This window comes from Carcharhinus amblyrhynchos, chromosome 1, assembly GCF_965287045.1.
Source record: "Carcharhinus amblyrhynchos chromosome 1, sCarAmb.v2.hapA, whole genome shotgun sequence".
Taxonomy (NCBI): domain Eukaryota; kingdom Metazoa; phylum Chordata; class Chondrichthyes; order Carcharhiniformes; family Carcharhinidae; genus Carcharhinus; species Carcharhinus amblyrhynchos.
The window spans coordinates 110143333-110170935 of record NC_137324.1 but is presented as its reverse complement, the minus strand read 5'-3'; the positions used below and the strand labels follow the sequence as shown (position 1 = coordinate 110170935).

At 41.3% G+C, this 27603-nt stretch overlaps 1 protein-coding gene across 7 annotated transcripts in view; it reads right to left on the bottom strand.

Moving 5' to 3' along the window:
* The window catches only part of mapk10 (mitogen-activated protein kinase 10), a 258892-nt gene that overhangs the window by 47399 nt on the left and 183890 nt on the right, over nucleotides 1-27603 (bottom strand). For 6 of the 7 annotated variants that reach the window (XM_080191025.1, XM_080191032.1, XM_080191042.1 and 3 more), the window contains 3 exons: nucleotides 26283-26421; nucleotides 23177-23342; nucleotides 20221-20292 (listed from right to left, as the gene is read on the bottom strand). In XM_080191025.1, the coding sequence (XP_080047151.1) occupies nucleotides 20221-20292; nucleotides 23177-23342; nucleotides 26283-26421 (377 nt within the window). The remainder of the gene's footprint in view (nucleotides 1-20220; nucleotides 20293-23176; nucleotides 23343-26282; nucleotides 26422-27603) is intronic. The other variant, XM_080191070.1, reaches the window with a different exon arrangement.

The following is a 27603-nucleotide window of genomic DNA, read 5'->3' as shown; positions in this document are numbered from 1 at the left end:
CCTACCACTTGCTGTGTGAAAAACCCCACACATCTCCGTTAAACTTTCCCCCTCTCGCCTTGAACCTGTGCTCCCTTGTAGTTGACACCTCCACCTGGGAAACAGCCTTTGACTATTCACCCTGTCTATGCCTCACATAACTTTGTAGACCTCTATCAGGGCTCCCTCAGCCTCGTCTTTCCAGTGAAAACAATCCTAGTTTATTCAATCTCGCCTTATAATCAACACCCTTGGGACTGAGCAACATCCTGGTGAACCTTCTTTGCACTCTCTCCAAAGCTTCCATGTCCTTCTGGTAGTGAGGTGACCAGAACTGCATTCAATAGTCCAAATGTGGCCTAACCAAGGTTTTATACAACTGCAACATGATTTGCCAACTCTTGTACTCAATGCCACAGTCGATGAAAGCAAGCATGCCATTTGCCTTCTTAATCACCTTGCCCACCTGTGTTGCCAATTTAAGGGAATTGTGGACCTATGTGCCCAGATTCCTCTGTATGTTAATGTCCCTAAGAACTTTGCCATTTACAGTATAATTCTCACTTAAATTTGATCCTCCAAAATGCATTGACTCGCATTTGTCTGGATTCACCAAGTGACGTGGTTAGCGCTGCTGCCTCACAGCTCCAGGGACTGGGGTTCAATTCCGGCCTTGGGTGATTGTGTGGAGTTTGTACATTCTCCCAGTATCTGCATGGGTTTCCTCTGATGCTCCAGTTTCCTCTCTGTCCAAAAATATGCAGGTTGGGTTGATTGGCCATGCTAAATTGCCCCTTAGTGTCGGGGGATTAGCAGGGTACATACATGGGATTACAGGGGTAAAACCTGGTAGGATTGTTGTCAGTGCTGACTCAGTGGGCCAAATGGCCTCCTTCTGCGCTGTAGGATTCTATGAAGCTTCATCTGCCATTTCTGTGCCCAAGTTTCCAACTCTATCTATATCTTGTTGCATCCTTTGACAATCTCTGGAACTGTCAGTTACTCCACCAATTTTCGTGTCATCTACAAACTTACTAATCAGACCACCCACATTTCCTCCAAATCATTTATGTATTATAAACAAGAGGTCCCAGCACTGATCTCTGCATAACACTACTAGCTACAAGTCTCCATTCTGAAAAACTTCCTTTCACCGCTACTCTGTCTTTTATGACCAAGTCAGTTGTGTATCCATCCAGCCAGCCCACCCCAAATCCCACGTGATTTTAGTTTTTGTACCAGTCTGCCATGCAGTACCTTGTCAAATGTGTTATTAGAGTCCATATAAATTAAATCGCCAGCCCTTCCCTCATTTTATCTTTGTCGCCTCTTCAAAAAAAACTCAATTGAATTGATGAGACATGACCTTCCCTGCACAGAATCATGCTGCCTGACACTAACTAGTCCATTTTCTTCCAAATGTGCATATATCCTGTTCCTCAACATCTTCTCCAAAAGCTTCCCCACCACTGATGTCAGGCTTACCGGCCTATAATTTCCTGGATTGTCTCTGCTTCCTTTCTTAAACAAGTGAACAGCATTGGCTATTCTCCAGTCCTCTGATACCTCGCCTGTGGTCAAAGAGGATTTGACAATATCTGTTAAGGCCCCAGTTATTTCTTCCCTTGCCTCTGCAGTAACCTGGGATAGACCCCATCCGGCTCCAGAGACTTGCCTACCTTAATGAAAATTAGAATACCTAACACTTGCTCCTTCAAAGTATTGATATTCTCTAGGGTGTTTGCACACCTATCCTTGACCTCAACATTTGTCATGTCCTTCTCCTTGGTGAATACCTACACGAAGTGCTCATTAAGGGTTTCATCAACATCCTGTGGTTCCATGCATAACTTCCATCCATTGTCCTGGAGTGTGCTTACTCTTTCTCTTGCTGCCCTCTTGTTCCTAAAAATGCATAAAAAGTCTTTGGATTTTCCTTGACTCTGTTTGCTAAAGACATTTCCTGGCCCCCTCTAGCCCTCCTAATTCTCCATTTAAGTTCCTTCCTGCTTTCTCTATATTCCTCAAGGGCTTTGTCAGTTGTTAGTTGCCTAAACCTTCATTTTTCCTTTTAACTATGCTTACAACTTCCTTTGTCACTCATAGTTCCTGAATCCTGCCATTTCTATCCTTCGTTTCTGTGGGGACATGCCTGTCTTGCACTTCAATCAACTGGCCTTTAAAAGCCTCCCACATGCCAGACATGGATTTGTCCTGAAGTAGCCGATCCCAATCTACGTTCCCCAGTTCCTGTCTAATTTGGATGTGATTGGCCCTCGCCCAATTAAGCGCCCTCACCCGAGGTCCACTCTTGTTCTTATCCATGACTACCCGAAATCTTATGGAATTATGGTCACAAAGTCCAAAATACACCCCCACTGAAACATCGATCACCCAGCCTGGCTCTTTTCCCAATACCAAGTCAAGTATGGCCCCATCCCCAATTGCATTGTCAACATACTATATCAAAAGCCCTCCTGGATACATCTAATAAATTGCTCTCCATCCGCACCCCTGGCTCTAAGGGGGTCCTGGTCAATATGGGGGAAGTTAAAGTCAGCCACCACAACAACCCTGCTTTTTTCCTTTTCAGTATCTGACCACACAACTGCTCCTCTGTCTCCTGTGGGCTGTTGGGAGGTCTACAGTACGCTCCCAAAATAGTGATTGCACCCTTCCTATTCCTGAGCTTCACCCATAATGCCTCACTGCAAGATCCCTCCAATGTCTCCTCCCTCAACACAGCTGTGTTCTCTAATCAGCAATGCAACTCCCCCATCCCTTTTGTTTCCCTTCTTTCCTGTCTAAAACAACAATATCCTGGAATGTTAAGCTGCTAGTCCTATCCCTCCTTTAACCATGTCATCGTAATTGCAATAACATAATTCCATGTTCCATGAGCAAGTTCCAGAATCATTCCTGTGCGTAAAGATCTATGTTATACAGACGCAGAGTACCAGTCACTACCCTCTTCAGAGGATTAACTAGACGTATTAGCAATCAAAATTAATTTGCTAATAAGTCCCCACTTTCACTGTTGTAAAGCACTGTGCTGACTGAAGGTTTCAAATACCATAGGTGAGAAGTTAAAAATGCAAGATGGGGTGGACCAGAATTATTCATCTTAAAAATAAGCATCTTTCATGTCTTGTGCTTTAAAATCACTTTTTAAGGTTACCCAGGTTATAAAGATTTCCGTAAACAATTGAAGATAGATCAATTGATAGACAGACAAACACTATTCCATCCCAGCCAATTCTACAAACATCTTATTAATGAGGAAAAGTTGTTAGTATTAACTTGTAATCATATTTTTAAAGCAGTCTTTCCCCCTTCTGAAATATTGATAGAATTTATTGATCGAGAACATTGACCTTCTGTATGTAAACAGAATGCCAGCAGAGACAGAGACAGAGACTGTATTTTCCTTGACTGGCTGCAGCTGCCCTCTGCTGTTCAAAAGGCAAGTTGAAAGATTGGCTTGCGCAGTTGCACAAAAAATAGTTTGGAATTTTTTTTCATTTTATATTAGACCAACGCAAGATTTTTTAAACGTGCCAAGATATTGTTTTAAAGGCATATGCAATAATGGAATTATGTTACTACTGGTGATACATCAAAACATTACAAGAAAAAAAATTTGTAATTATGAAAGAAATATGGCAATAAATATACATTTTGTGATAACACATTTATGTTTTTGACTATGTAGATTCATGGAGAAATCTTGATTTGTTTGTAAACTATTTTGACTGATTGATGAAAATTGAATGGCCATATCTGCTATTCAAATCTCAATCTATCTTATTTAATACACAGATTATATTTAAATATGTATGCAACGGCTCTGTTATTAGTGTGAGCAATGATTTTAGAGTGAAGAAGTGGAGATGTCAGTTCTGTTCTTTGTACTAGGTCCGCTACACTACTGATGATAAATAGAAAGGCAGCAACATTTTAAATCCAGTGTGAAACACTGGCTGGAGGGCTCAAGTTTGAACATTTGGATGTCATAATTTCTGAGTGACAGTACAGAATGGAGCAGAGGGGTGTACATCCAATGTGATATGTATCAGGTATTACTCAAAATTAGAAGCAGTCATCACAGCAGAAGATAAAATCTAGACCCATCTGTGATAAATTTTGCTTTTCACTGTCTGGTTAGTAATCTGACAGAGCAGACCAGAACCCATCAGTTTTTCATTCCCTCAAAATCAGTGAGATCAAAGACAGATGGATTTTAGAACTGGTGGATAATTCACTCTGCCAGATTATTGCTTGGGTGCTAAGAATGAAAGAAGATCCTCAAAAGGTTAGTCATGGCACAGATCAACTCCGGCATCCCAGACTGCCTGGATCCACTACAGCTCACCTATTATCGCAACAGGTCCATAGCAGACACCATCTCTCTAGCCCTACACTCAACCCTGGAACACCTGGATACCAAAGACACCTATGTCAGACTCCTATGTATCGACTACACCTCAGCCTTCAACACCATTCTTCCTACAAAATTCATCTCCAAACTCTGTGGCCTTAGGCTCGGCTCTTCCCACTATGGCTGGATCCTAGACTTCCTAACTTTCAGACTGCAGTCAGTAAGAATAAACAATGATACCACCTCCACAATTATCTTCAACCCTGGTGCCCCGCAAGACTGTGTCTTCAGCCCCTTACTAAACTCCTTATGACCGTGTGGCCAAATTCTGCTCCAACTCCATTTTCAAGTTTGCTGACGACACCACCATAGTGGGTCAGATCTCAACCAAAGATGAGGTGAAGTACAGGAATGAGATAGAGAATCTGGTGAAATGGTGTGATGACAATTAATCTCTCCCTCAATGTCAGTACAATGAAGGAGATAGTCATTGACTTGAGAAAGCATAGTGGAGGACATGCTCCTGTCTATATCAAAGGTGATGAATTGGAAATGGTCAAGAGCTTCAAGTTTCTAGGTGTCCATATAACCATCAATCTGTCCTGGTTATCATGAAGAAAGCCCACCAGCATCTCTACTTTCTCAGGAGGCTAAGTAAATGCAGCATGTCTGCCAATTTTTACAGATGCACTATAGAAAGTATTCTTTCTGGATGTATTACAGCTTGGTATGGATCCTGCTCTAATCAAGGCCACAAGAAACTACAAAGGGTTGTGACAGTATGCCAGTTCATCACCCAAACCAGCCTCCCATCCATTGACTCTGTCTATACTTCCCGCTGCCTCAGAAAAGCAGCCAGCATAATTAAGGACCCCCCACATACCCAGACATACTCTTCCAACTTCTTCCATCAGGAAAAAGATACAAAAGTCTGAGATCACTTAACAATGGGCTCAAGAATAGCTTTTTCCTTGCTGCCCATCAGACATTTAATTGGACCCACCTTGTATTAAGTTGACTTTTCTCTTCACCCTAGCTATGGTTGGAACACTATGGGGGCTATTTTAGCATTTTTTGTCTAAGTGTTGGATGGACTTGAAACTTGGAGTGTTTCAGATCCGTCTTTTGGGTGAGTTTTCAGCCCCCCTCCCCCACATATGCACTCTGCCTGCAAAATTCTGAGCAAGCCTGTTGCTTGTTGCAGAAGCCAGTGGGCAGAGCTTAACTTGCCTGAAAGCCTGCAGAGGGAGGTGGTGCACATGTGCAGGTCTCTGATGCTACACATGCACATTAGCAGTAGCAGGGGTCTGACAGAAAAGAGAGAACTGTCAGGCCCCTGCTACCGCAGACAGCCTGAAGCAGCTCCCCCTCCTTCAATCATGGGGGCACACAGCCTGAGATAAAAGCCCTGCTGACCCCCTCTCTCCCGAATCGATCGCGGCCCCACTGCCTCCCCACCAATCGCCTCCCTCTCCCTCCGTCCCCCCACTGATCGCTACGGAGTGACAGCAGGCCCCCTCCCCCATTAGCCTCACCCCCGGCATTGCCCAGTGGACATTGTCCAGATGCCAGAGTGGCACTGCCCAAGGGGCACCTACCCCCATGCCCTCAGCCTCCCTGGGGGACCTCCATGGCCTCCAGTTGCACCGGTGAGGCCAAGTCAACTGCTCCCTATTCGCGGGGAGCACGTCTATTCCCTTCTGGCGCAAACCTTTCCCAGCGAGGTGATAAAAGGGGACAAGCCCGGACGATTGAGACTGGGCTCACTAAACAAATGTTAATCTGCCTTTAAATCAATTTAAATACATTAACCAGCTTCTCGCCCATTTTTGGTGAGAGGCTAATTGGAAATTCGGCACGAAAATCGCCGTCAATCACGCTAATCACTTTATGCCCCACTTTACGACCACGTTGCACCCGAAAGTGGGTGCAACATGATGGTAAAATTGCCCCCTAAAGTTTGCACCCTCTCCTTTCCTTCTTCCCTCTAAGTATTCTATGAACTGTATGCCTAGTCGGTATAATGCACTAGAAACAATACTTTTCACTGCATGCCAATTCGTGTGACAATAATAATTCAAATAAAATCAAAAACTTGCATCAAATCAAATTACTTGGCACTGGTCTCTATGAAGAAGCTTCTTCTAATCTGAACAAACTCCTCCCAACAACATCAGGCAATTTCAAACAAGTATAAATCACTGAAATATTTCCTGAACTGAAACTAATTTTATTCTTTTGGTTGGTATGCAGTCTAAAAATAGACATGCATTTGTACAGTACTTTTCAGAATCACCCAGATGTCCAAAAGCACAGTCAATGCAGAACTGTGGCTATTGTCGTGGCTATTGTCACCATGAGGAAACACAACAGTTAATTCCCATAAACGCAACATGAAAATGACCAATCCGTTTTCAGTGATATTGATTGAGGGATAAATATTACAGAGAACTCATCTTAAACATAGTTCTTCAGTTCTGTATTGGAGCATCAATCTAGATTGATATGCTTCAGAGTGAGGTTAGGACTTGAACCTACAAGCTTTTGGCTCTGAGTCCCAAGTGCTACAACTATGCCACATGTCCCAGGAAGGAAATATAAATTTCTATGTCGTCTGGGACACTCTGTACAATTCTCAGAAGGCTTCATGCTGACTAGCCGCTACTCAAACCAGAAGAATTTTTAAATTTCAGACAAACCAGTAGCGCCCTGTTATCATTTTCTAAAAGATGCCAATGGGGAGGGAAGGTGAGACAAGAGTCTCCCATCCCACTGCACTGCTTTAATAGCACAGCAGGCCCAAAGACTTAAGTGGAGGCCATTTAGCGGGATACTCGCTGGGCACCATGGCTTCCACATGTCATTATGTACTGAATTTCCAGCATTGTCAGTTCCATGCCAGAAATCAGTGCAGAGCTGAAAAAATTATCATTACCATATCATTAGTGGGCCCGGGATTAAAATCTTTGGGCCCACTAGTATCTCACCGCTAACCCCCCCCCCCTCCCCGCCAGAAGTGCTTCACTCCAGCGGGGTTTACAACAGCTTTTCCCTCGTGGCTGGTGGCCCTATCCCGTTAGAGTGAAAGAAGCCCATGGAGGCTCCCACAGAGTAGTTGTGGAAAAGGGGAGTGCCCTGTGGGCATTGCTAGCTTGGCAGTGCCAGCCTGGCCCTGGCACTGCCCCAGGGCAAAGTAGCAATGGCAGTGCCGGAGCCTGTAAAGGAGGTAAAATTGGTGGGGGTGTGATGTCCGCTGCTACTCTGCACTAGGATCAATCACAGAAGGAGGGAGGCCAGCAATCACGGCTGGCCATTGGGTGCTGGGCCACCATAGGTGCTGCGTTGCCAAGGACCAAGGCAGCTGTTGTGATTCTTAATGCATATATTGTGTTAATGGCCTGACCATTACCTGTTCCCAAACGCAACGAGTTTCAACCAGAGGGTTGATTATTCAACATAAAAAACACTATCACATGACCTGAGACATGAGCTGTCTGAATTCCTTTAATTAATAACCTGTTGGATTTTAGTTTCAGATTTCTGTTTGACCTTGGAAGAGAACTCCAGTCAAACAGCCTATCACTGTCTACCACCATTGAACAGGTAGCAGCAGAAAGAGCTCCATCCAGGTACAATTGCCTGACCTCACCTACACTGAACTACTGGACGATTGGAACTGGTGCTTTCCAGCCTAATTCAATTTGTTGTGTTTTCTCGGCTCTTAGAAACAAACAAAATGGAGCAGGAAGAGACCATTCAGTCCTTTAAGCCTGCTCTGCCATTCACTATGATCACAGCGGATCATCCAATTCAACAGCCTGATCCCGCCTTCCCCCCATATCCTTTGATCCCCTTCACTTCAATTGCTAAATCTAACTGCTTCTTGTTGCTTTGGCCTCAACTACTTTCTGTGGTAATGAATTCCATAGGCTCACCATTCTCTGGTTAAAGAAATTTCTCCTTATCTCTGTCCAAAATAGGCTACCCTATATCCTCAGACTGTAACTCCTGGTCTGCACAACCGCCCTATTGGAAACATCCTTCTTTCATTTATCCTGTCTAGTCCTGTTAGAATTTTATAGGTTTCTATGAGATCCCCCCTCATTCTTCTGATCTCCAGCAAATAAAATCTTAACCAATTCAAACTCTCGTCATACTTCTATACTGCCATCCCAGCAATCAGACTGGTAAACCTTCTCTGCACTCCTCTAAAACAAGAGCAACCTTCCTCAGATGAGACAATATTCCAGGTGTGGCGTCTCCAAAGCTCTGTATAATTGCATCAGGACTCGCTGCTCCTGCAGCTGCAGAAGTCTCACTTCTGGAAGAATGGACCATTCTGTACATGATTTTCACCCAGTCATTTTGAGAGACAGGATTCACAGACAGTCTGAATGGCCTATTCTGATGCACTCAATTGGTGGACAATGGTTGATTCTAAAAAAACGCACAAGTTTACTGCACCCAAAAACCAGTTACCTCTACAAAATATTGACTTCGATCTCGTGACCAGTGGTGCTGTGGCTGTGCTCAACACTGACCAGCTCAACTCATCACTCCCAGCAGGGGATAATTTCAGCTACCCTGAGGGAGGATTTTGTTCTGGCACAGATTGCAGTGAGGCATAGCAGCCACCAGACACTGAGGGGGAAAATAGAGAGCAATCCTACACTGCAAAAATCATAAAACAAAAAGAACATTAGAATACACATGAAAAAAGGGATTGGAAAATCACTGTAACCGTATAGCTAATATTAAAACATTAAAATATAAGTACATATTTAAAAAGCACAATAATTTTGATAAATCATTTTAAAAAGTTTAAAAAGACTGATAAATAATGCTTATAGGCCATAGATTTTTCTTGTTAACAAGATTTATCAGATTTTTAAATGGATTTGTGTGAAAGCAAATTTTAAATTTGCGGACTTGCGGAAGGATATATTGGCCTTGGAGGGAGTGCAGAGGAGGTTCACCAGGCTGATACCAGAGATGAGGGGGTTGGCCTATGAAGAGAGATTAAATAGACTGGGTCTGTACTTGTTGGAGTTTCAAAGGATGAGGGGGGATCTTATAGAGACGTATAAGATAATGAAGGGGATGGATAGGGAAGAGGTAGAGAGATTCTTCCCGCTTAGAAAGGATAGCAGGACTAGAGGGCACAGCCTCAAGATAAGGGGGGGGGGTGCGCAGTTTAGATCAGAGTTGAGGAGGAACTTCTTCACTCAAAGGGTGGTGAATCTCTGGAATTCTCTGCCCCTTGAAGTGGTGGAGGCTACCTCGCTAAATATATTTAAGTCACGGGTAGATAGGTTTTTGATAGACAAGGGAATTAAGGGTTATGGGGAGAAAGCAGGAAAGTGGAACTGATCCACTTCAGATCAGCCATGATCTTATTGAATGGTAGGGCAGGCTCGAAGGGCTAGACGGCCTACTCCTGTCCTATTTCTTATGTTCTTAGTCACCAACATATCCTCCAAAGCAACCCAAAACAGACGTTTGATTCTGGCCTGTCATAAAACCAGAACTTGCAGTTTTATTTTGTGTAACCTTTCTTTTCCCTTGTCTCTCTTTTATCATACAAGTGCAAAAACGGACATTCTGAAACCGTTTTGTATGTGTGAAATAAACCAATGCTTTTATTTTATCTTATCCCAAGTTTGCTGGATGAGTTATTAGTAGAGGATTGGAACACCCCCATATTCAAGAGTTGGAAAAAATACACCATTACTTCTAAAGGGGGAAATTAAAAATCAAAAACACCTTTCAGTTTAAGGACGGGCTGTTTAAATTAATCCCCCTCCTGTCCACATAGTTAACGTGTTCTCCTAGTACCAAAGCAAAATCATTTTAAAAAATTCCACCCTACTGTCTGGCACATCCTAGCATTAAAACAGGTCAGACCGTGAATGAGCTGATGGGTTAAGGTATCAATTTTGCTCCCATTGTAGCATTTTCACCACTTAAGGTTATGGGTTCAAGTTTCACCCAGAGGTGTGACCACATAATCTAGCTGAGATTTCTCTGCAGCACTGAAGGAGTTCTGCACTGTCAAATGTTTTCCATTGGACAAATTGCTAAACATGCTAAGTTCCTCCAACTAAGAAGAACAATGAAGTTCTCCTCCCTATCCTGACCAATATTCACCCAACAACTAGCATAATTAAATTAGATTATCTGGTCTTCATGATATGCTATTCATGATCATGCTTTGTGCAAATTGGCTGCTGCTCCTCCTACATTACAACAGTAACTACACTTCAAAAGTACTTCATTGAGTGGAAACCAATTTTTTTAGACGTTCTAATTTTGTGAATGATCACACACGAATGCAAGTTCTATGTTTATATAAAGATTTGTGTGCTCACCCATACTTATCTATTATATGGACGACAGTTTTCCTCATTGCTGCATTACTGAAATGTCACTGCAGTTAGGAGATATGGCCCATTATAATTTAGTGAAAACTGCATTACTTCATCTAGGTTTCTGATAATGAAGTATCAATTTTGAAACTGGGACCAGAATTTTACACTCCCCAATGAGTGTATTTTTAAATGGGGTGGAAGAGTGTGCATGGAGAGAGGAGTGTGACATTGAAAGGATTGCCTCTAGGTTCCTGCCTGCTCCGACCTCAATGATTTTACACTGGAAGAGGCAGAATCTCAGCCATCAAGTCTGCCCTTTCCTGAATTAAGGTTCATAAGTGGCCGCTTAAGGGCTGTTTTTTTGTCCAACCTCAATTTTTAGGCTAGCAAGAGAATTGACTTCTTGGGGGCAGCAGTTTGAGGGGGGGGGGGGGGGGGATGGTGGCATCCCTCCATCAGGAGCTTTTTTCTGAAGTTGGGTGCACCTACTTGATTTGTCACAATCAAAAGAATTGTTTCATGTGCGCTATATAGGCAAAGCATACCATACATAGAGAAGGAAAAGGGAGGGTGCAGAATGTAGTGTTACAGTCATAGTTCGGTTGTAGAGAAAGATCAACTTAATTTAAGTTAGGTCAATTCAAAGTCTAATTACAGCGGGGAAGAAGCTGTTCTCGAGTCGGTTGGTATGTGACCTCGGACTTTTGTAAGATCAGATGTTTTCCAGACCTCCCTACTCCCTAACTCACAGTCTCTGCCATGAGACCTCAATCACCCTCTTCACACTCCCCCAATACCTTCCCTACCCTCCTTGCTCTGGGACTCCTTGAACTTGCCTTGGCCTGCAGGTGCCCAAACTTAGTCTCAGGCATTCTCATGCACTTGTTCTTCTGTCCACTTCAGCTCCTGCACTCAGGAAATGGAGAGCTGCTGGCCAGATTGGTTGACAACTCTGCTTGGAGTTGACAGGGTAAGTAGCGAGACCTCGGCGTCCAAAAAATTTGGGCACGGTTTTCATTGTTGTTCCTATCGTGGTTTCCAACATAATGGAGAAGTCCTTACTGGACCACAGGAATGTAAAGCTGTGAAGGTGAAGCATTTCCCAGTCCACCTGATAGGCATTTCCTGCCTCTGGGCAAAACAGCCATAAAACATTTGACAATGTTGCAAACACAAGGCTTCTGCTGAAGCTTAAAGCACTGCTAACTAAAATAAAACCTAGGAATGAAGAAAAAACTGGTGGAAGTGTAGGAAGCAATGTAGTGGTATGAGAATTATTCCACACTGAGGGACAGGAGAGCTCCTGGGATCTATGTCAATATACATTATTATCTTGATTTTAAAGGTTCTGTCAAATTCATAACTACTACCAAACTGTGGTATGGGGAAAGAACTTTGTCATATCTGAACCGGCAATTTGAGGGTCTCCAGAATAAAATACATGTTTGTGGAAAACAAATTCTGAATAAATTTAATATAAAGAATAAAAATATTGCAGGCAAATAAATAAGTGACATTTTACTCTTTAAAAAAGTTACAGATGTTTCTGAAAGAAATCCTGGGATATTACTGGGTTCACTTCTCAAAACATCCAGTCAATGCAGAACAGCAATTAACAAAACAAATCAAACACATATATTTATATATCCAAACTGTAGTGCACAAGTCAGAGGAATGAAGATAAAAATTGTGCAGTGGTCCCATTGGACCACAGTTTAGTTTGGAGTTCATTTTTCAACATTGACAAAATAAATATTCAGATAGTGGTGTGGAACAATACTGACCCCTTCCCCCCTTTTGTTTAAATTCAAACCAGGCTAGTCAACTATAATTAGTCAAGGCATCGTAATGGGAAATGAACCAGGGAGTATTGAGGGCAGATAAGGGATATTTGGACACTTGTATCTACAAAGAAGGGAACTGATAGGGAACACATAATTATCTAAAATGGTAACCAGTATGGATTAGCTAAATGCAAAACATTATTTGAAAACAGATCATGAAAACCGAATAAAACAGCATACCAGCAATGAATGAGTTTCCACGCAAAAGACAAACCAATGACTGCTGTTAAGCATTTCCTTGCATAATGAGGGTTAGATAAATATGAAGCATTTTTCTCTAGGATATGGTATGAATTAATTTCTTTAGTTTTGCCATGCTATACAAGTTATTAAAAATAACAAATCAAATGTGTTTTGTTGCAATCATTGCAATGAGATATTTGTCAAAGCCAGGAGCATTTAGGGAGGGGAAGAAGAGGAGTGCAAACCATTCAATTCCAATACAAATGTATTTTATCATTAGTTTAGATATACCTATATTTTGAATTACCTATTGTGTTGGAATTAGTTGTTTGGTAGGACAGAACTTGAGTAAAAAGAGACACATGTTCATCTTGCACTCATCAGGACAAGAGGACCAAATCTCAAAGGAAACAACAATTTATGCTACACAAGAAGGTGGTGCTGATTGGTTAGCAAAGAGACTCTAATTGGGAGAGGCACCGCATGGAGAATGTATTAGGGAACAGTAAACTGCCTAGCTTTTGTTTAAATTCAAACCACGCTAGTCAACTATAATTAGTCAAGGCATCGTAATGGGAAATGAACCAGGGAATGGCTGCCCTTCCCCCTCCCAAGCTTTGTTTAGCACTTCTCTTCAGAGTCCGAGTATCTGTAGTATTTCATTCTTATACTTGTGAATATTTGTTATTTTCTATTACTCAATGAGGTAGTTATTAGTGTTCGTTTACTTTTTACCTATTTTTCAGTTGGATCCCGAGGCATGCTGCAAGTTGGCATAAGTAGCTTAGTAAATGAATGCGTTCTAAGGAGATGTAGGCAGGGAGAGTGGAGATCATATTGATTCTTAGCAAAGGTTAAGTTTGCAGTTGATACATAAAATTGGCTGTATAGTTGATGATGGAAAGAAATCTGCAGGAAGATATTAATGAATTAGTCAGATGGGTGGAAAGGTAGCAAATGTAGATAAATTTGGATTAATCAAGGATTTAAGGAAGGCTAAAAAGGCAAAAGAATGCACAATAAATGGTAGGATATTGAGAACTATAAAGGAACCGGACAACTTGGAATGCATATCCACAGATCCCTGAAGGTGAATGGACAGGTGGGTATAAAGTTGTGAAGAAGGCATATGGGACACTTTCCTTTACTGACTGAGGCCTAGACTATGATAGCAATGAGATTAGGCTATGACTGTATAAAACTCTAGTTAGACTGCAGTTGGAGTGCTGTACACTGTTCTGGTCACTGCATTATAGAGAGGATATTATCACACTAGAGAGAGGATGGAGCAGATTATGAAAATGATACTAGGAATGGAGAATCTTAGCTATGAGGGAAGCTTGGATAAATTCCAGTATGTTTTCCTTGGGAACAGAGGATGCTAAGGGGAGATGTAATTGAAATGTATAAAATGATGAGGGATTAGGCTGGATGGCTCCCTGATAGTTGGAATGGATACAATTGGCTAAATAGCCTCCTTCCATGTTGTAAGTTTCTATGAATCTAGGATACCCAAGGACAGAAGGTTAAAATAAAGAAGAAACTGTAAAAACTGAACAGAATAATTGAGAACAGAATGAACTGTCAAATGGGTGATAGAGGTCATTTCGCATGAATCGATTAGAAAGCAATAGATGACATGATGAAGTGGAGTTGAACTAATTAACCTGTCCCCATCCCTCGCTGTCTTGTGGATAGTTTTAAAATCTTCTCTGGCATGTGCACATTCATATTTTCTTTGCACCTGTTGATCCACTTACCATCATCTCCTGCTGTTTTGTGACATTTCTAAGCAACCCCCACAATTATATAAAGTGGTATTAATAGCACTTATTGATTTGCACCATTTTAATGTCACTTATGTAAAAACAATCATGAATATTAAGGATACGTATTTGGCTAAATTCATCTTGTGTCTCCTTCAAATATGTTTTCACGCTGGGTAATTCGCTCATCTCCATAATATCTGTCACTTTCTTGTTTTTCTCATCACTCATCTGTCTCTACCCTTCACCCCCTGGATTAATATGACTGGTGTGGGTATGCCGGCGTTGGACTGGCGTAAACACAGTAAAAAGTCTGACAACACCAGGTTGGACTAAAACCTGGTGTTGTCAGACTTTTTACTGTTAATATGACTGGACCAGGTACTGAAAGTTTCAGTTATCTTAATATAACAACATTCTCAAATAAAGTGTAGATCTTTTATATTGAATTTTAAAGCATTGAATCATTGATGTGAATATTTCACTAATGAGTTCAGTACCTGCTTGAGTTCTAGCAATAACCTGAATATCCTGAGTGAACCTCAGCCAGGGCAAGAGTCTGCACATGGTGAGACATCAGGCTTGAGTGGACTGTAACCTTGGATGGGGGCAAAGCTAACATAGATGTCACCTCACTGAAGGATGGGATCCCACACAGACTGCACTTCAGAGGACTCAGTTTGGGAACTTAATGGGCCAGTCTACAGAAGAACACTGATGTGAAGGCACAACAAAATGCTTGGTGCATTGACAAATTTCTAGAAAACCTGCAGTCAATTTAAAAGGGACATTTTAGTGTCCAGCATTAATTAGGCACAGGACTTTGTGCAGAACGTAGAATCCACCTTTTCCAGGGAAGAAGTGTTGTCCACTTCTATTCACACACTTATGAGCTGAACAATGATGCAGCATCTGATTGCTGATATCTCAGCTTTCATTGAAACACAGGCAATAGACACCCAGCATCTGGCTACCGCAGTGGAAGCTGAGACTGTGGTAATACAAGGTCAGCTTGCTGCCATGTTATTCCAGGTGACAGTGTATAATGGGGATTTCAGAATGTAACCAACCCCAGCAAGAATACCAGGTCATCCAAGAGAGTGTTAAGGCTGTCAGAGGAATGATAGTGGCTCCATGGAACATGCACCTGCTGTTCTCATTTAGGAGGACAGCATTTATCCTCACAGCCTGCCAGTGGCCTTGCTATTGCCTGTCATCCTGCCCAGATAGCTGTAGCCCAGGCTGAGATGAAGCCATCTAAAGGCAGGCCTTCAAAATTTCTATCTAACAATTCATCATCCAACTGTATTCTCCTCCTGTGACAGTCCATAACTTTCCAATGGCCATGTGCAGCCATTAGTGTAGTAAGGGACAGGCAAAGGCACGGGGAAGGCAGGCGTGAAGAGAACGAACAAGGGTGATTTGTTGTTTTATATGCAGCATGAGATGGTTTGATTCACCAAACCTGGTTTGGAATATTTATTTTATATTGGCTTTTGCTTTTGCATTATGGGCAATGGATGCTATGATGATCAGTGACAGAGGGAGGATAAGGCATGGAACTATGGGTGAATTAGAGTTGTGTTATCACATTTCAGGCAGGATTTTTCAGATGGTGAATTTCATGCCTTGCCGCAACAAGTTGGTAAGGAACACCAATCATGGCTGCCAGCAGCCATTTAATGCTCCGTGGAAGGTTAGTTGGCTGGAGATGGAACTTGTGCACCTCACTGGGAATGGTGGCCACTGCTAGGACTAAAAGCAATTCCACCAGTTTAAGTGCTGGAGCTCACAGGATCAGGTAAGTCTCCTGGTGGCAACTGTTAGGAAAACAGAATTAGTTTTAAGGAATTTATATTTGTAGGAGTAAACATTAGAAATCAGGTATTGTTGTAATGGTTTAATGTTTGTGTGCTTGCACAGAAGCTATGATAATCAGAGAATCCTTACAGTGCAGAAGGAGACCATTTGCTCTATCGCGCCTGCACTTAGAACAATCCCACCCAGGTCCTATCCCTGTAACCCCATGTATTTACCCCGCGAATCCCCCTGACACTAAGCGGCAATTTAGCACGGCCAATCAACCTAACCTGCACATCTTTGGAACATGGGAGGGAATCAGAGCATTCGGAGGAAACCCACACAGACATGGGGAGAACATACAAACTTCACACAGACACTCAGACAAAGCTAAAAGAGATTGGTTGATGATAAATGCTAGAAAAAGATTTTCTATCTGTAATTAAAATGTTTGAAATGCTTTATTACTGTGTGAACAATTTGTAAAGTAATGACTGGGATCTCAAAAGTGGTTAACAGTATAATCTTGAAAAGGCAGTGGAAGTCACAAAGGGCTGGTCCAAAATCCTGGCATGAGCTCACTGCTAAACATGGGGCAGAAGGTCTGGTCAACCGAGTCAGAGAGTATCGTGGAAGGATACTTCTCAGAATGGAGATCAGTAACTAGTAATATTTCATTAGGATCAATGCAGGAACCTTTGTTGTTTGTAATATGTATATGTAAATGATCTTGAGGAAAATGTAGGTGGTCTGATTAGTATGTTTGCAAATGACACAAAAATTGGTGGAGTTGCAGATAGTGACTAAAATCGTCAAAGGATACAGCAGGATATAGATAGATTGCAGACTTGGGCAGAGAAATGGCAGATGGAGTTTGATTCAGACAAATGCGAGGTGATGCATTTTGGACGATCAAATTCAGATGCGAACTATACAGTAAATGGCAGAATCCTTAGGAGCATTGACATACACAAGGATCTGGGCATACAGGTTCATGGGTCCCTGAAACTGGCAACACAGGTGGATAAGATGGTCAAGAAGGCATACAGTAAGCTTGCCTTCATCCGCCAAGGCATTGAGTATAAAAATTGGCAAGTTATATTACAGCTGTATTAAACTTCAGTTAGACTGTGTTTGGAACATTACATGCAGTTCTGATCGCCACACTACCAGAAGCACGTGGATACTTTGAAGAGGGTGCAAAGGTTTACCAAGATATTGCCTGGTCTGGAGGGTCTTAGGTAAGAGAAGTTGGATAAACTTGGATTGTTTTCATTGGAAAATCAGAGGCTAAGACGTGACATGATAGATGTCTACAAAATTATGAGAGGCATATATAGGGTGGATAGTCAGAGGCTTTTTCTCAGGGTGGAAGGGTTGACTACAACAGGCCACAGGTTTAAGATGAGATGGTAAGTTTATGGGAGGCATGTGGGGAAAACTTTTCACACAGAAGGTGATGGGTGCCTGGAACGCATTGTCAGTGGAGATGGTGGAAGCAAGCACATAGCAACGTTCAAAGTGTATCTTGATGGGCACATGAATGGGAGACAAACAGAGGGATAGAAACTGTATCAGCTTGGTGGGCTGAAGGGCCGGTTCTGTGCTGTATTGTCTTTGCTCTTTTGGAAAATGCTAACCGGATTTTGGAATGCAGATTATCAAGTGAAAGTATTACGACAAGAGAAAATTTTCAGAAGTATTTTGGGAGTAGTGTTTGCAAACTCTCATATGATAATCATCTGGGTGGGAGTGGGGGGTTTCTGAGAAAAAAAATCCACAAATATTGACTTTGTGTACTGATGATGATAGTAGATTTAAATGTATTTTGTCATGTACGATAGTTAAACCTACATGTGAATGTTACTCTAAAGGAGGAATATAATCCATTTTTAAAAATGTTTAATAAATGTTTTCTTTTGTTGCTAAAAATTAATTGCAGTCTCGTGACTCCATTTCCTCATGTTTGATAAAACAAAAAATAAAAATAACCGTACAATCTTTTGAGCTTCCATTCTTGGATCACCCTGTCCAAATATAACACCAATTGGCATTGTAACCGTAGCAGGAGGGTGGGGTCATGAGGACAAGATCAAGTGAGGATGGAGCACACATCGGGGATGTGTGGGGGCACCTGATCTGGGAAGGGGGCCAACCCCTACCACTTCTCTAGCCTGCAGCCCATGCAGAGTAACCTACCAGGCTCCCTCACTATATCTGAACTCCTCTCAACTGCCTCAAAATTGAGGCCAGGCAATAAGTGCATCAGCCACTTAAGCACTTTGATGGGGGTGCGGGCAGAATGGGCAGCAAACAGCCAGGTGAATAAAAATGGGCAGCAAACAGCCAGGTGAATGGGCAGCCAGGTGAATGGGCAGCAAACAGCCAGGTGAATAAAAATTAAGCTCCACCATCACATTCAAACTCACCAACAATGCTACTGTGGCTGCAGAGGGTGGAAAATGTCAGTGAGGATTTCTATAAAGCATAGACATCTCATATTGTTCCTCACAGGTAAAATTGTCCCCTTATCACCTTGGGCAGATATGACTTCCTGCTCAGATCCCTTCTCAAACTCCTTCTCCACCCCTCCCACTTTCCCCCCTCTACAGCAGCTTCTCCTGCTCAATATGACCTCTGTTCATTCACAAGATCCTGATGGGACTTGACAGAGTGGATGTGGAAAGGATGTCTCCTCCTGTGGGAGAATCCAGAATAGGCTACTATTACAAAATAAGAGGGGCACATTTAAAACAAAGATTGGGATTTATTTTTCTCTCAGGGGGTTGAGAGACTTTGAAATTCCCTTCCTCAAAAGCTGGTTGAGACAAAATTTTTGAATATCTTTTAAGGCTGAAGTAGATAGATTCTTGATAAGCAATGGGGTGAAGAGTTATCAGGTTGGTCAGGAATGTAATGTTGAGGTCACAGTCAAATCAGCAATGATCTGACTGAATGGCGGAGCAGGCTCAAGGAGCCGAGTGGCCTACTCCTGCTTCTAATGCAAATGTTCATCTTCTCCAAGTCATGTTGCACTCTGATGGATGTCATAATCTGCTTGCTCTACTTGCTTCCAGCAGCCATTCACGTTGTGCATGCAAATGCCTGCACCAATATGGCATCCAGTGTGAGTCACCCCACAAGAGTGCTCATGTGCCATGCATGTCACTTTGGCATGCCAAGGGCACTCTCATTCGCCAGAAAATGAGCACCAAAGAGCATGATTGCTCACCTGTACATTGTTGGAAGCCTGATCTTCTGAAAGTTTAATTCTTAGCTTTAAGAACATCTTCAGTTCCTTTATGGGGTGCCCCAGCTTTAAAAGCAGTCTGAGAAAAAGCAATTCTATCGAAGTAAACTGCCTTTTTTAAAAGATACAAATTTTTTAGTTACAAATTCTAAAAACGCATTGCAACTAAAATGGCGTGGAAGACCAGTAATTGTACGGAGTGTCCTAACTGGGAACATTTGGTGATCAGGAATAATGCACAGTAAAAGACAAAAGAATGAATGTGCAGAACTATCAATATCTTGTGAAAATTCTAGGTAATGTCTCCTCTGAAAGCCGTTCTATCGGGGCACTGGGTCATAGTTCAAAGGTTAAAGGGTAGCACTTGTTCACATTTTTAGAATTTGAACAGTTCTGAAGGTAGAATAATTAATCAACCCTTATTCAAACGTATGTTAAAAACAAGCATGTAATATATCTTGCCACATTTCTGCATCAAATGCTAAATGTTTTCATGAAAGAAACATTTCTAATATCAAATTGTCACGAGGTGGCTGTGCAATTAAAAAAGAACATGGTTTGTTACAATTTATTTTGCACTCATCTGATCTTAAAAAGTTAAAGATATGCATCAAAAAGCAACGATTAGCTACTGCAAGCAGCGCAAGGATACAGTCCCTTCCTGGAAAGAGGATTCTGTGGCGGACCATTTCTCCCATAATGCACCCAACAGACCAAATATCCACTATGAATTCAGAGAATGGTGATAACATGAAAAAAATTACAATTAGAATCATTAACAGCACATAAAAGGGAAAATTAGTTAGGGGTATGAAAATGAGCAACAATTAATTGAAGGCCCCAGGCAGTGTCAACCCCAAATCCTGAAAATTAAACAAACTTAAAGAACATTAATGAAGATCATGCACCAGTACTATATTTTATTTGCTATGTCTTAAAATAAATGTAAGCAAACTTACCGTATAGATTTCAAATCACTAGCTGGCCATTCTAAGCTGAGTGCCAATAAGGTCTACCAGGAAATTATAGTCTCAACTTTGTGCATTAATTAATAATTGACGATATGTATGATAATGGGCAGCCAGCATACTAAATGAGTTAATAAGGTATAATCCCAGCAAACATTTCAGTAGAACATAAAGCAGAGAGACACATAAACTGTGTTAGGAATTTAAAATAGGGGCTGGTGACACCATTGGTGAGACCTTGGAACAATGACACCTTGTTCATTGTCATGTCAATACAACTCATATCTTAAATAATAGGTTTCACTTAGACAACAGGTTGCAAAAAACAATGAATTGTCATCTCTTTCCTCTTTACCATCTCAGTATATCTGTCAAATATTATCCCTATTCATTATTATTTGTTAATATATTCCATTCACCGTTAAACATTCAGTTGCATTTAAATGTTGAGTCAGTTTTCCATAATATTAGAGAATTGATTCATATTTTAAAAATAAAATCCAAAAATAGTTCGGCCCATTAAAAAGACTACAGTAAGTATTTGTAGCTATAGTCACTAAGGTTTTAGATATTCCAGACTTAGTTGAGATCATGCTAATCTTGAAATTAATTTTCATTGAGATGATCCAGAGACAAATAAGAATTTCAATTAGGGAAATTGTCTCTGTGCAGAAATATTACATTATTCCCTGCTCTTTTAAGGTTGCTATCATCCAAAATATAAAATTGTCGTTTATACAGTATTTAACTATGTAAAATTAACATTTCCTTCCCACAAAAAGCTTCTCTCTGAATTCAGAATTTTCTACTTGGGTTCACATTAAGAAATGTAAAATATGTAGAAAACAATTAGCCTCTTAAATAATGGTAGAGTATGTGAATGCAGAGATTTTGTCATCATATTGTTAGAATTACTGAAGATGACATTGCAGTAACTCCAGTTCTTATTTTTTCCCTATAAAATCAGGATGCTTCACATTTTTACTTACAATGGAACACTGTTCAATGCTCAGTGCAAATCAGTTTCATAGGATTAGGGATATTATTTGTTTGATAGTTAAACTGTTAATACCTAGGCAGCTCAGTAGTCCAATGCTATTCTACCAAAAAACTACATCATGGATTAGCATAATGTGCACCTGTACACACAATGGGGTACAACTTTATTTGTCCCACCTGCAGAAGGGAGAGTAGTGGCTCCATTGTGACCTCTTTACATGGTCACTGTCCTTAAAGAGGTCTTCTTCTGGGAAGCCAGGACATCTACCATCAGGAGGCAAGCCCTTTTGATTTGAAAATCATATCACTCTATGACTTAGATAGCAGTCTGAGTTAAATGTTGATGGACATTTTGATGGAGCTTAGACAATGCGTATGCCACCCAGTTTTACCAGTGAGGCAGTAAAAAGCTACATTGAAAATTATTTCTGTGGGGTAGATGTGAGTTATTGTGTTCCTTCAAATGAATGGTATGTGCTGTTACGGCTTTGCACTCCTCATTCACAGTTACCACCCCAATTTCCCTCTCCCTTGTCTCAGATAAGTCTCCGGGCTGCTCAATGTCATGTTGATCTAGGGCTAGCACATTGTGAAAGGCAACTATTTGGTGCCCACAGCCTACCATCAGCCAGGTAAAGGGGCTCTGGTCTCAAAATCCTCCTATGGGCAGAGTGAGATATCTGCTGGTGTACACCACTAATTAGCCAAATGCTAGCTAAAATCCATTGCAATAAGTTCTAAATTTTAGCAAGGGCATCGGGAACGTGCTACAATGGAGGCAAAGTACTAATCACAAGAAAAGAGGAAATAAATTGGCAGTAAATCTTCTTACATGTATCTTAATATTTTAGATTTTAAAGCAAATCTTCTGTCTGCTCTGTGGAATTAACAACTTAAAGCTGAGAGAAAAATGAATAACAAGTGGGAGGAAAACTATAGCATATTTACATAATGTTACATAATTATATTATGCAACATTAGACCCATCCATAAAGCATTCAATAAATATATCTATACTTCTTAGCAAGACCTCTCCCTGATACTTTACCTTGGAATAAGTTTTTTAAAATTTTGTTCTTCAGTTGGGAGCATCACCAGAAAAGCTGTATTGATCTTTGCTAGTTACCCTAAGACACTGGTGGTGGGCTTTCTACCTGAATCACTGTTGTATTTACTGTGATGATGTTACTCATATCCATGCAACATCCTTCAACTAAGATGGTATATGGGCTTGGTTCTAGACTGTAGCTATCATCAATGTCTATTCTTTGACCAGGTAATTTCCTCCATCCCTCAATATTCTGCAACACTATCCAGTCACTTGGCTGACAGTTGACAAGCTCATCGAACCAGCTGAAGAGTTCATGTGGCAATATCATTGGGATGACCAATCTTTTGAATTACATGATCAATTGCCACATGAACTCTTGTCAGCTCACAGTCAGATGGCTGGGTGGTGTTGCAAAATATTAACTTGAATTACTGGACTGCCTTTGGATAAAACAATTCATTCCTGTTATATCATTTGGTAAGCGGAAACTTGTTATAAAAGTTAACAGGGTGTTTCAAAGTATGCATATGTTCTGTATAGTACATGATGAAACAATAATACAAAATGTGATTGTTTAGTAAATAGCTCACCATTTTCTTTGTATCCCATCCCCAGAATGACTTCAGGTGCTCTATAATAACGGGTTACTACGTAGGGAGTCATCATGAAGCTTGTTCCAGCAGTCCTTGCCAATCCAAAATCAAGGATTTTCAATGTACAGTCTGACTTTACCACTATGTTGCTGGGTTTTAGATCCTGCGAATATAAAAGAATAAGTCAAAGTACAGAATAATTTGTCAGCTTTGCGGCCATTTTATTGCTACCCACTTTTGTTTTATTTCCAGAATACTAAAACTGAATTCAAATTTTCCAATTATCATGGTGAGATTTGACCTCACCTTCCCAAGATTTTAATTCCAGCCTCTGGATTCTTAGTCCAGTTGCATAACCATGACCAGAGCTGCATTAGTTCTAAAAGGTAGCTCACCATTCGATGGGGCTGGGGAGAGGCGTATGCAGGAAATCTGACTGTTCCTCCATGATGTCAAGCCAGATTGGCATCTTAGAGGAGGAACATAAGGCAATCCTGATGTGTGAGTTATGGGAGGAATGAGCAGAAAATGGGAAGAATTTTGTCAGGCAAAGCAGAGCATTAAAAGCCCACATTTATCATTCCTGACTACTTAAGAATCATTGGTTAGACTATTCCACACCATGTATGCTCCAGCCATTTTCAACTTGAAAATTACACTGGGGTCCTTTATATTTCACAGGACCTTAGTCAGGCCCTTATGAAACAGTTCGGTGGCTGACAGTTAATTACCAAATCTGGATAGTAATGAAGGCCCAGTAGGGATAGGATTAAGTTGTACACTCATATTTTCCCTGCATCATCAATGCGTTTCTGTCTAAAAATGGAAATAAAAAATGATTCTGTATTTTTCAACCTATTCCATTGCAATTAGTCCAACAGAATTCCAATTTCTCTCAGGGCTTTCGGAATGACGTTTGGTTGGAACATGTGAGGTAGGCAACTAAGAAAATTAAGTGGCTAGGAAAGGGTCAATAAAATCAAGACAGCAAGATATGGTTGGATATGAGGCACACACGGGCAGGAGCAGAGAAGTGTTGAATGCACTTGCTGAATTTTATGATGGAGGCTGAAGTAAGGCAGCTGGGGTTCAAAAGTGGGACATGAACCCACTTTGGCCAGGGACAGGGCCCAGGGAGGCAAATGCCTTGTGGTGCCTAGCCATTGCCAGAGCTGCCATCCCTATTAAGAATTGAGGCTCATTACCAATAGCTGCCAATCCAATCAGAGGTCTTGTTGTTCAGTAGCATTACTGGAACAGTGACCATTGCTGCTACAGAACAAATATGCAGTGATGACTACACGTATTCAAAGACAGGAACTTGAGTTCGGGAGACATCCACAGGATCAGGCAGGCTGGCCCTGGCAAGGAAGTTGGGGTGGCTCAGTGCACAGGTGGCACTGTTGTCGCAGGAGGGCCAATGACACCAGACGTTCCTCCCTGGGCTGTGGGGTGCTCAAAAAAAAAGGTCTCCAATTTCAAGCCTACTCGGAGATCATCAGGTTTCATTGGATGGTCTTTCCGTGAGGCAATGAGCAAATTATCTCTCGAACTGAAAAGAGAGCCTTCATTGGACAATTGGCTCTCAGTGGCTGCCAGTATTCCTGCCACTGGTAAAATGGTATAGCGGCATGAAGACGACCTTCCTGTGCCATCTTGCCAGCCTTCTCTTTTCCCAGCTGTTGCCAAGAGGTCGGCAAAATCCTCTCCAATGAGAGATCACGTTCAGGGCCCTTTTGATTAGAGATAGAGATAGAGATTATAATTCAGTGAATACATTAGTGAGTTTGATGAGTTGTTTGACCCACAAAAAATGCATGAAAAGGTATGTGGCATATTTCTTCTAGCCTTTGTGTACATTTGGAGCAAGCTATGTGGACACTATATTGTGTAGAAGTAAAGACTATTGCATGAAAAGGAAACAACTATTTCCACAGGTTCATCTCAACATCCAAGGGGGTTATCTACAGCCATCAACATTCATTTGGAATTTATTATGGAGACTATTGAGCGGTTGATTTGTAAAATTTATGTTTATGAACGAGAAATGAAGACAGCTTGAATGCCTCACTCATTGCCCTACTCCAATTATCAATTTGTGTGTCCTTATTTCTATCTGATCCAGGAAGGAGTGACCAGGTTACTTATCTGTTTGAATAGGGTGTCATTCTGGTCTGCAAAGCATGGTGCTATGCCAAAAGCAATATATACTCCAACCACTGATACTGGGCACGGAGCGACTTAACCAGCAGTCTTAAAGGTTGCTAGATGTTGTTCTAAAAACAGTAAATAAAAGTTTTTGTATATTTTCTTGGTTCCATAATAGATCTTCTTGTCGCTTTGCTCTGCTCTCACCAATCAATTGCCACCCCTCCACACCTTTAGGGCTTTACTATCAGCTTTACACTGACAAGTAGCTGCTAGATTTTAAGCACCCGTTTCCCCCCACCAACACCACTTACTGTGATTACACAAATTATGCCTAGCAATGAGATTGGTTGTGGGTTTACATCAGTTGGGTAGAAGGCACACTCACCTGTTGGAATGGGACACATGCAAATCTACTGGATTTAGGTGCAAATCATCAAGATATCCAGGTGGGATAAAGTCAGGATCTATAGCAGATTAAATTTACACTGGGTAATCATGCTGAAATTACAGATATAACTTCATGGACTCAACAGTTTTAATGAGTATTCTTCAGAGATAAAGGTAAAGTCGACATAGTCCCAGATGGCCATAGGCTGCTCTCCTCTTTGAGAGGGAGTGCTGACTGGTGGTGATTTAACCTGAGGATCATCATACATTGGGTGAGAGGCAAGGTTAAGAAGGCAGGCCTTCATGAATAACCTCAGCCAGTACTTTCAGAACAATCATCCTTTATACATGAAATCTGAAATGTGTAATTGTAGCAACAAAATTGTGGAAAATCTATGAAAATGTAGCATCATTCATGTTCCTAAAAACCCTCCATTAACCGGATACTGTATAAAAATTATGCAAATTGCAGCAGTTGAAGTATAGCATTGCAGATTATCTTTGATGTGAAGCTCTACCCATCAACCAATGCTTGAGAGCATCTTCTTTTACTGAACTAACTTACCCTGTGAATAATGCCAGCCGAATGGAGATGCTTGATGCCACACAGCATCTGGTACAGTAGGTAAGACATCCGCTCATGATCTAGTTCCATTTGGATTACTTGGCATAGGTTGGCATCCATCAGTTCCATAACCAAATACCTATCACAAGAGGAAAGAAAGGAAGCTCCTGAATGGATAATATCACAGACAATAGTGTTCCATCACCTTGTCAGTTATTGATTAAAAGAGGACTCAACATTTATTTCAACTGTGGGCAAGGCAACCAAGAAAACCAAGATTTTTATCATTGTTTTCTCCCTTCAGCGACTGTTTGCAATTCTACACCCATCTGTGGGCAGGAGAACAAAATGGTATGGCCCATAAAACAACTAAAATCAGTGTGCAATATGATCACCTATCAAGGGAATTCAATCCAGTTGGAGCAAGAGCAGCTAGCTCAATATCCCACTTCTGTGCCTCCAACTAAAAAAGAATGTCACCTTCAACCACATCATTCCACTTCACTGCAGGAAATAGTTTTATGTAACTTAAGAAAATGGGCGTTTAGTTTTTACATTCAAAATTATAACACTCTCTCAGTTTTACACAGAGCAACATGAATGTCCAGAAGCAGGATTTGACCCGAGTCCGAGGACATGTGATGAGAAACTCTCCGGAGGTGTGCGATAATAGAACAATGTGAAACTGGACTTCAAACATGCTCAAGGATCCTTAGGCAGTACCATGGTTAGCACTACTGCCTCTAGCGCCAGGGACCCAGTTTCGATTCCCAGCTTGGATCATTGTCTGTGTTGGGTTTGCACATTCTCCTTGTGTCTGTGTAGGTTTCCTCCAGGTACTCAGTTTCCTCCTATAGCTCAAAGATGTGCTGGTTAGATGCACTGGCCATGCTAAATTCTCCCTCAGTGTACCCAAACAGGTGCTGGAGTGTGGCAACTAGGGGATTTTTCACAATAACTTCATTGCAATGTGAATGAAGCCTATTTGTGACTAATAAACTTTAAAAGGGATATCTGGGACACTTTACAACGCCATCTTCAGTTAATATAAATGCTGCACAGTCTTGGTGCTTCTATCCAGATGTGCACACAACTCTCTCTTGGAGAATTGGAGTTTCAGCCACACAGTCTAAATGCAAAATACTGCGGATGTGGAATCTAAAACAGAAAAATGCTGGAAAATCTATGCAGGTCTGACAGCATCTTTAGGGAGTGAATAGAGCCAACATTTCGCATCTAAATGATGAAAAGTCATCTAGACTCAAAACATTGGCTCTCCTCTTTCTTCACAGATGCTTTCAGACCTGTTGAGATTTTCCTG